General features: G+C 49.8%; 1 protein-coding gene across 1 annotated transcript; it reads left to right on the forward strand.

Moving 5' to 3' along the window:
- Positions 1 to 1,932: 1,932 nt before the first annotated feature.
- Positions 1,933 to 9,134, forward strand: LOC307205706 (uncharacterized protein). Its single transcript, XM_079958450.1, has 2 exons — positions 1,933 to 2,011; positions 8,032 to 9,134. The coding sequence occupies exon 2, from the start codon at positions 8,054 to 8,056 to the stop codon at positions 8,828 to 8,830; it is 777 nt and encodes a 258-aa protein (XP_079814576.1). The 5' UTR covers positions 1,933 to 2,011; positions 8,032 to 8,053; the 3' UTR covers positions 8,831 to 9,134.
- Positions 9,135 to 9,557: the final 423 nt, after the last annotated feature.

Raw genomic sequence — 9,557 nt, forward strand, 5'->3', positions numbered from 1 at the left:
CATGACGTGCCGCCCAGTGCTGTCCCTATGGGCGCCGCATGCCTCGGGGGCCTGGCACCCATAGGGACGAATCAGGGCGTGTGGCACCCATACAGGATGAGACGGGGTGCACGGTGGCCATAGAGACAGGGCGCATAGTAGGGTCTCAGCTGCCCTACAGCTGGGGGGGAGGCAGCAGGCGGACAGCGCGGAGCCTGCAGGCACCAAGACGCATGCCTCATGCACCTTGCAGGCCCTGCGGTGACAAGTGCTGCCCGCCATTTTGTCATCAGGGTGACACCCAGAGCAGACCGCACCTCACTCACCCCCCTTCATAGGCCCCTGCCTGGCACCACTTTCCCTCCTTCTTCCTGAAACTATACTCTGTCACTCAGTCTGACAGCCTCTTTTGCGTGGCGAGTTCCTCCCCCCCCCCAGTGGAAATAATGGCACATGACACAATTATTAAGGTTAATGGGCGAAATAAGGCCACAACTTTATTGGTTTCAGGTGATGAGCGGTATTGGCTTAGGCACTGGTGCTAACCGACTATCCAACTTCAGCCTGTTCGCTTGAAGTCTGGGAAGAGTTAACCACCAGGAGGGGGAGTCCTGCTGATGCACATCAACTAGGAACTCCCCCGGGGTCACCGACTGGAGGCATTCCTTAGGCCCTCACCTCCCCGGGCTTCGGACAGGGCCACGCCCCCGGAGTCCTTTAATGGACTACCCTTCAATATGTGGGGCAGGTGATGGCGCTTCCTCCCCTCTTCCATCTACAGAACAATACCAATGCCTAACCGCCAATACCAAGAAAGTTGTGGTGATTTGCAACGAGGTAGGCAAAAGGCTGGAGCCAATTTGCCAAGTGAGAAAATTCCTACCAGGCCCCTCAATGGCGACCAACCAAGGTCCATAGCAAGGTCAAGGAACAAAAACCTTGTAGGGCGGGAGGGTGGGAAAAGCAGGAACAGCTGATGAGCAGCAAAGAGGGAGATCCCCAGCTATGTCCTGCCTTAAATAGGGCAGGCCACGCACCCAGAACCAGCCAATTGGCTGGCCAGGGGGTGACACTGCAGGGAATCCCCCCAATCAATGAGGGCTGGGCTCCAGCCACCCAGCGCGTGGTGGGGCCGTGACGCCCACAACCCCACCTCCTTCGTAGGGTGGAAGTGGCTTTCTCTCCCTCCTTCCTGATGTCCCCTCTGGCTCTCATTCTGACATTCATGGCTCCACTAGGAGATGCTAGGGATTGAACTTTCTGCATGTTCCACCCCTGAGCTACGGCCCTTCCCCTACATTTTGCTTTTGGAGTAGAGGCCAACTCTCTCTCTTGGATCTGGATGGACCTGGCTTCTCCCCTGGTAGACCTCCATCCACACGTTGTGACCAGTGGTCCTTAGCTGCTAGTGGATCACAGCCTGGTCCAAGGTGGGTCATAACAGGAACACGGCTGCCATGTGGATATATGGTGAAAGAGGAAGCCATGGGTCCGCAGATGGGTTAAAAGTGGGTCTGAAGAGGTTGAATATGCCTGTTCTGAACTTTTGAGCTTGTGATCCGTACCAAGGAATGGTTTGGCGGTTCAAAGAGCATCCCAAGGAATAGGGTGGCTTTCCATACTGTGTGACTCAGGGCCTAAAGAAGGGATGTGAGGACAGCAGCAGATGTGAGGATTCATCCATCCATTCATCCATCTATCCATATTTAGTTCCTTAAAATAAACAATTTATCCCCGTTCTTTGTTTTCCCACTTCCATGTGGGTCCAGCCAGCTTCACGTGACCCAGCCTTCTCATTTCCAAAGTCCTTCCACTCAGGAGGATTCCATTCAAACTAATGAGGGCTGTCAGCAATTTGGAGATGACTAGGTGGGGCGAGCTTTGGGTGCTCTTAACAAGCTTCCCATCCCTCGGGGCACCATCTTTCCGGGATCTTGCCTCTTGGAAGTCATATAAAAGAGGCGGCCAGCTCGGTGTGTCCACCAAACTCAACTTGGACTCTTGGATCATCCTGCTCTTGCCATCCACCGTGGTGAGTATCTTGGGATCTCTCTTGTTCTCATGGAAGAGCCCGTCTCAATTGAGCTCTTGACAAACAATTTTAGGCTACAGCCAGGCTGCTTGCTTATTACTGCATTCTTTTGCTTATTGGGTTTTATTCCCCACTTGGAGGAAAAATTAGTAGTACCAAAGGTTGTAATTTCCGCCGATGGCTTCGGGGATGGCTTACGACAGCCAATGAGATTTTGGCCATTCTGTTCAAGGTGCTGCCTTTGGGGGACTTCCCTGCCTTCATTTCAGAGGAGGCAATTTCTTAAAATAAATGAGTGGCAACAGAGGAGAATTACAGAGGAGTGAAGAAGTGCCAGGAGGGTGAAAGAACCAAGACATAAGGAAGACATAAGGAAGGAGATCAGAGAACAAGAGAGGTAGAAGGAGAATGCCTGATGGTGGCGATACCATCAGCAGCTCTCTCTTCAGTGGAGGTGTAAGTGGCTTCTCTTAAACATGGGATTAGCAGCCGACACCTTGGTGGCATGGTAAAAAATAGGAATAATAACAGGGAGTAGGAGCAGGAAGGTGGAATAATGGGTTCTAAATTACAATAGGCAGTAGGAGCCTTTACATCCTTTACTGCAGGGATGCAGAAGCTCCAGGTCCTGCTGGACTATAACTCCCATCATCCCTGACCATTGACCATGCCAATGAGGGCTGATTGGAGTTGGACGCCAAGAACATGGTTCAACTACAACTCCCATCATCCCTGACCATTGACCATGCCAACTAGGACTGATTGGAGTTGGACACCAAGAACATGGTTCAACTACAATTCCCATCATCCCTGACCATTGACCATGCCAACAAGGGCTGATTGGAGTTGGACGCCAAGAACATGGTTCAACTACAACTCCCATCATCCCTGACTACTGGCCATGCCAACTGGGGCTGATGGGTGACTTGGCCCAACAACAGTCATTCCTCATCCAAATTACTTACCAGTTTGGGCCACCCCAGTTTTTGATCTTCGTTGGAGAAGTAGTATCATAGAATCATAGAATTGTAGAGTTAGAAGGGACCGCCAGGGATGGGTTCATCCAATCCACCGCAATGCAGGGATGTCAGCTAAAGCATCCCTGACCTCTGCTTAAAAATCTGCAAGGAAGGAGAGTCCACAACCTCGTGGAGGAGACCATTTCAGTGCCAAACAGCTCTTGCTGTCAGAAAGTTCTTCCTGTTGCTTCACTGCGCTGTTGGTTCTATTATTCTTCAGTATTTGTTTGTCCATTCAAATAGATGTTTGAGGCTATCCCAAATTTTATTTATTTATTCACTCATTCAAATAGATTATTTATATGGTGCTCTTCCAACTGCTCAAAGCTCAATTTAAAAAAATTAATACAGAAAACAACGACCCACCATCGACAAATCTTAACGTTCAAACCCAACAAGTTCAGAAATACGGTTGGTGGCTTCTCCTCTTGTTGAAGTTCACCAAGCGGAGGCCAGGATGCCTTTATACCACTTCAGACTGCAGATAGGGTCTGGTCTGAATGAATCCTCCATACAAAACTGTCCATTAGCTGTCCGCGACCATCTCTACCATAAGGCAGAGTGGGGCAGATGCCTTGGGCAACAGTTGCGATGAGGTCATGGCAGAAGCTAGATAGAACAGTGAACAAGCAGTGACAACAGTGTGGGAGAGAGCAAAGCTATGTGTGTCACACGGCCTGGCCTGCACCCCGTAACTTAAGCTGTTTCCAGTGGAAGACACTGTCCCTATCCACCATATTGCAATATGGCCAACCCATACAGAAAGGAGGAGTGTAAGGGAGAGCTTCCGCCAAAGCATGCTGGTTGTCTATGAGGATGTTTCAAAGGTGCATTGAAAGGGAAGGAGCTTTATCAGAGAGTGTATGTTTCTGATTACCAGTTGCTGAGAACCTCAGGGCTGTTACACTCTCGTTCTGGTTGCCGTGGGCATCTGTTTGGCCACTGTGAAAACAGGGTGCTGGCCCACATCCAGCAGACACTTTTCATGTGGCCATAATTCAGTGGTGGAGCATCTGAATGGAGCAAGCTCGTTTTCTCCTGCTCTGGAGGGGAGGACTCGAGCCAATGGCTTCAACTTATGAGAAAGGAGATACCAACTAAACTTTCTTGCAATGGAGTCTCTAGGGATGTTGTGGGCTCTCCTTCCTTGCAGGTTTTGAAGCAGATGTTGGGTGGCCATCTGTCATGGATGCTTGAACATGGATGGATTCCTGTATTGCAGGGGGTTGAACTTGAGGGGACCCCAAGTCTACACTTCTATGTCTCTATGAATTACACGCTTAAGGTCCCAGATCCTATCCTCAGCATCTCCAAGTAAGACTAGGAGAGACCCCCTGCTTGAAATCCTGGAGATCCACTGCCTGTCAGTATAGATGACAGGATCCGTGGATCTCGTGCAGTTTCTGATGCTCCTATGTTGACAGCAGAGGCAAAACAGGAAGCTGTCTACTAACAAACCCAACTATTGGTCCATGCAGTTCAGAATAGTCTACTGCAGCCTTTCTCAACCTGTGGGTCCCCAGATGCTGTTGAACTACAACTCCCATCACCCATAGCTAGCAAGGCCAGAGCTCAGGGATGATGGGAGTTGTAGTCCAACAACATCTGGGGACCCCCAGGTTGAGAACCACGGGTCTCCTGTGACCAGCAGAGGCTCTCTGGGGTCTCAGAGAGACAGAGAAGTCTTTATTGTCATCAGCTGTTTGATCTTTCCAATTGGAGGTGCCATTGAATTAGGGACCATCAGCATGAAAAAAAACATGCACTCTACTTGTAAGCTACAGGTTACAAAGGAACACGGAAGCTGACTTATGCCAAGTCAGACAGGTGGTCCATCTAGGTCAGTAGTGTCCACACCAACTGACAGCAACACTCCAAGATTTCAGGCAAGGATCCCTCCCCCCAGCCCTACCTAGAGATGTGCAGGGACTGAAAATGGTAGCTTCTGCAAGAGAAGCTGGTGTTCTGCCTCTGAGCAATGGCACTTCCACATGCAAGGCGCATCCCAGGCTTGTGCTAACACGCACATTGAATATATATCCATCAGCAATGAATTGTGGAATTTTGCAAGGCTGCGCCACAGCCGTTCAAAATTCTGGGACAACAGAAGCTGAACGCCCTGTTAAAATTATGCAAATGAAACACGCACTCATAAAATTTTCCTCATTTGCATAATGTACTCTGTATCTGCTGATGATTCGTCTTGCAGGATTAGGCAAATTCACAGAGGCATAAGGCTAACAATATCTGCTAGATGGAAGGGCTGCGTTCTCCCTCCGGTCAGAGGTAGGTTGTCACTGGACACCAGTTGCAGGGAACCACAAACAGGGAGAAAGAATTGTTCTTGCACTCAGGTCCTGCTTGGGGCATCTGGATGGCCACAGTGAGAACAGAATATGGTAGACTATTTATGGACCTTAAGGTCCATAAATAGCAACACCCTAGAGGTCCCGGGCCCTAAGGAAATCAGATTAGCCTCAACCAGAGCCAGGGCCTTTTCAGTACTTGGTGGACCGCTCTGTCTCATGAGACCAGAGCCCTGCAGGATCTGATTTCTTTCCGCAGGGCCTGTAAGACAGAATTGTTCCTCCTGGCCTTCAGCTTGGAATCAACTTGATCCCCTCCCCCTCTTTCCTTTCTCCTTCTGTGATGGAACTCCTATTTGGGGACTTCCCTGGCTTTTTTCTGGCCCACGTCGGACCAGTCTGGATAGCTAGCCTTGGTGAAGATTTGATGTTTTCATCCCCAAAAAGTTTTTGATTGGTCTGATCCAGCAGCCAGGTTCCTCTGATGTTCCTCTGAGTGAGAGAAGGGCAAGGAGGATGGAGGGGCCCTGAAGACCCATTCCCTTGCCCACTGGCAATCTTCTGCAGCCACCATGATGGCTTTTGTCATTTCAGTCCCCTTTGCCCATGCACTTTCAAGCACAACGTGGGAACCATAAAGGAAGGGGAACTGAAAATGGCATTCCGGGAAAGAGGAAGTCCATGACTGATGTCACATCCTGCAGGGTTTCTGTGTTCCAGGAGAATTTCAGTATATAGGCAGATGTTGCCAGGCTGCACCTCCAATCATGTATGGTCATTGGCCATTTTGGCTGGGACTGATGGGAGTTGCAGCCCAACAATATTTTTAGGGCCACAGGTGGAGGTCCATCTCAAGTCTCATATGAACTACATTGACTTAACTTTGTTGTTGTTTAGTCGTTTAGTCGTGTCCGACTCTTCGTGACCCCCTGGACCAGAGCATGCCAGGCACTCCTGTCTTCCACTGCCTCCCGCAATTTGGTCAAACTCATGCTGGGAGCTTCGAGAACACTGTCCCACCATCTTGTCCTCTGTCGTCCCCTTCTCCTTGTGCCCTCCATCTTTCCCAACATGAGGGTCTTTTCCAGGGAGTCTTCTCTTCTCGTGAGGTGGCCAAAGTTTTGGAGCCTCAGCTTCAGGATCTGTCCTTCCAGTGAGCACTCAGGGCTGATTTCCTTAAGAATAGAGAGGTTTGATCTTCTTGCAGTCCACGGAACTCTCAAGAGTCTCCTCCAGCACTTAACTAGAGCTTCTGATTGTTATTATTTTGCAAAGGGACTGAGGAGGTGCCATAATCTCCTTTGAGACAACACAGCATTTAGTTAAGGTCACCTTGAGCAAACTGGTTTGTGTGCATCAGAGTGGCCCCAACCCCCATTCATTTAAAAATGAGGTTGTGATACACCCAGACTGTGTTGAACAACATCTATGGACACCCACTTGCGGTCGAAAGGCATCTCCCATACCCTTTAAGAGCTATGGGGCAACTTTCAAGGAACAACTGCCAATGTACTCAGCATTCGTAAGAACTTGTTAGAAGCAGCTGTTCAGCCCTAGACACTATAATTAACAGTTGCTCTGCTGCTGCTTATGATTTACATAGCTAAGGGCCCATCTGTATGATGTGCAATTTTCTTCCCCCACAATAACCTCTGATGTCTCCACTATCACAACACTCTTCCCAAACTCTGTGCTCCTGGCTGGAACCATTGGCTTATCTCCTTCGGTCTCGTTGTGTGTCTTTACAAGGAAAGGGGTCAAGATCCCTGTCACTGGCTAAGCAGCTGTGATTTCACAGCAGGATTGAGTTCAACACTCTTCAGGGAGAACTGGACAAGAACTGCGGGGAACTATTTTATCAGAGAGCTTAATAATAAATAATATAATAATTTTTTATTTATAACCCGCCCATCCCAGTTCAGAAAACCGGGCTCAGGGCTGCTAACAACAAATTTAAAACAATTGATGCTACAAAAAAAACCAGCATAAAATACGGTATGAAGCGTAAATAACAATAAAATAAAAAATCAATTTGGGGGGAAAATCCATCCAATAAACATTAGATGATCACCAGGGCTAGCTGGCTAAATTAGTCCCATTTGGGCCAGTGAAGAGACCAGGGGAAAATTAGCTGTGGGATCCCAGAGCGGGTAATCTTCATAAAAAGGGAAGGGAGGGGAATAAAAGATCAGGCTAAGTTCAAATTGAAAGCCAGGTGGAATAGCTCTGTTTTACAGGCCCTGCAGAAGGAAGTTCAATCCTGCAGGGCCCTGGTCTCATGGGACAGAGCATTGCACCAAGTCGGAGCCATCACTGAGAAGGCCCTGGCCCTGGTGGAGGATAATCTGACTTGCAGTCTTTATATCAGGGATGTGGTATCTGTGGCCCTCAAAATGTTCTTGGACTATACCTTCCACCAGCCAATGTTCTTGGAGTCTAAACCCTACCATCCCCCATTGGCACGGCCAATGGTCAGGGACAATGGGAGCTATCATTGAGTAGCGTCTGGAGGGCCACAGGCTCCACATCCACCAGGTTCTTCCTATGCTCTTATGGAACCTCCAGCTCCAGAGGCCTAGATTTCACAGTTGCTGGGGGGATCTGAACACTGTGACACCAGGAGGCTGGACTAGGTGGGGCACTGGCCTGATTCAGCGTGTTCCTTTTTTGTTCTTATGATTTATTTCTCTTCCAGAGCTTAAAACCTCCCCACCAAGATGTCTTACCAGTGCAAGCAACCCTGCCTTCCACCTCCTTCATGCGTGAAGACTAAGAGTGCCACCGTGTGTGCAACTCCTGGAGGCGCCGTCTGCGTGACCCCATCTCAGTCATCGTGCGCAGATGCCTGCACTCCTAAATGCGCCACCGTGTGTGCCACTCCTGGAGGCTCCATCTGCGTCACTCCACAGCAGCCCCAGTGTGCCACTGTCTGCCAGGGTCCTTGCGGCTCCATCTCCGTGACCCCCCTGCAGAACCAGGGGCCGACCGTATGTGCCACTCCCGGTGGGTCCGTCTGCGTGTCACAAGGCCAGGGTCAATGCTCGACCGTCTGCCAGGGCCCATGCGGCTCCGTCTGTGTGACACCGCAGCAGCCCCAGTGTGCCACCGTCTGCCAGGGTCCCTGTGGCTCCGTTTGTGTGACCCCACAGCAAAGCTCCGGCTCATGCGCCACGGTGTGCACCACCTCTGGCGGCTCCGTCTGCGTGGCCCCGAGCAAGGGTCAGTGCGCTTCTGTGTGCCAGGATCCCTGTGGAGCTGTTTGTGTGGCTCCCATCCCAGCCCCAACTGGGGGCGCATGCGCCACCGTCTGCCAGGACGCCTGCGGCAACGTGAGCGTCACTCCCTGTGCTACTAAGTGCGCCAACCCCTGTAGCGGGGTGAAGACATGCGCCACAAAGTGCGGGAACCCCTGCGTCACCGTGTGCTCTGACCAAACCTGTGTGAAGGCCTGTCCTTCCATCAACATGGGGCAATGCAACGTCAAGAAATGCTAAGTGGCCACAAGGTCGGATCCTGATTTGAATCCCCGCAGTCCAGCTTTTGCAGAGCTTCCTTCCGAGAGTGGATGACATCTCCTTCCTCAAGTCTTCCTTGGTCCACGTTCTCTGCTCTCCTCTCCTCTAGATGCCTTGAATCTCGATGTACAAGTAACGATCTTCCCCAAGATATCACATCTGGCTTGGAGAAAGAGCGAGGGGCTATGAATATTCTTTGGTGGTGGGAAACACACACACCCTGCATTGCCTTCCCAGAACTTCCATGTTAGATAGACAGCAATAAAGAGCAAATATAAAGACATCTACGTTGTTGCGTTCTGATATTCTTCGTCAAGAGCTTTTATTTTTATTGATTCGTTACATTCATAACCCACCTGTGGCGATCACACAGGGTCCCCGGATGTTTAATGGTCTATTGATCCCTGTGCCACCACTGTGCTCGCTTCCCCGCTGCCACCAACCCATTACTCTCTGGTAAAACACTGAGTCCAGAAAGTTGTTAAAAAACCAAAAAAAATCCCAAGTTTATTTTACAAACATTAACAATTTTATGGTTTCTCAGATAATATTCCTGTCAGTATCTTTACTAGCCTATACCCTCCTAATACCTTCTGACTGATTATTTCAACTGTTTGACTGACTCCTCTTAACAATTTCTCTCACTCCAGACTAGCCCAACCCACAGACTTTTCTTCCCTGTCTCTTCCAAACCTCTGACTGTCTT

The sequence above is a fragment of the Podarcis cretensis genome (genome assembly GCF_951804945.1).
Source record: "Podarcis cretensis genome assembly, chromosome: 16".
Classification (NCBI taxonomy): domain Eukaryota; kingdom Metazoa; phylum Chordata; class Lepidosauria; order Squamata; family Lacertidae; genus Podarcis; species Podarcis cretensis.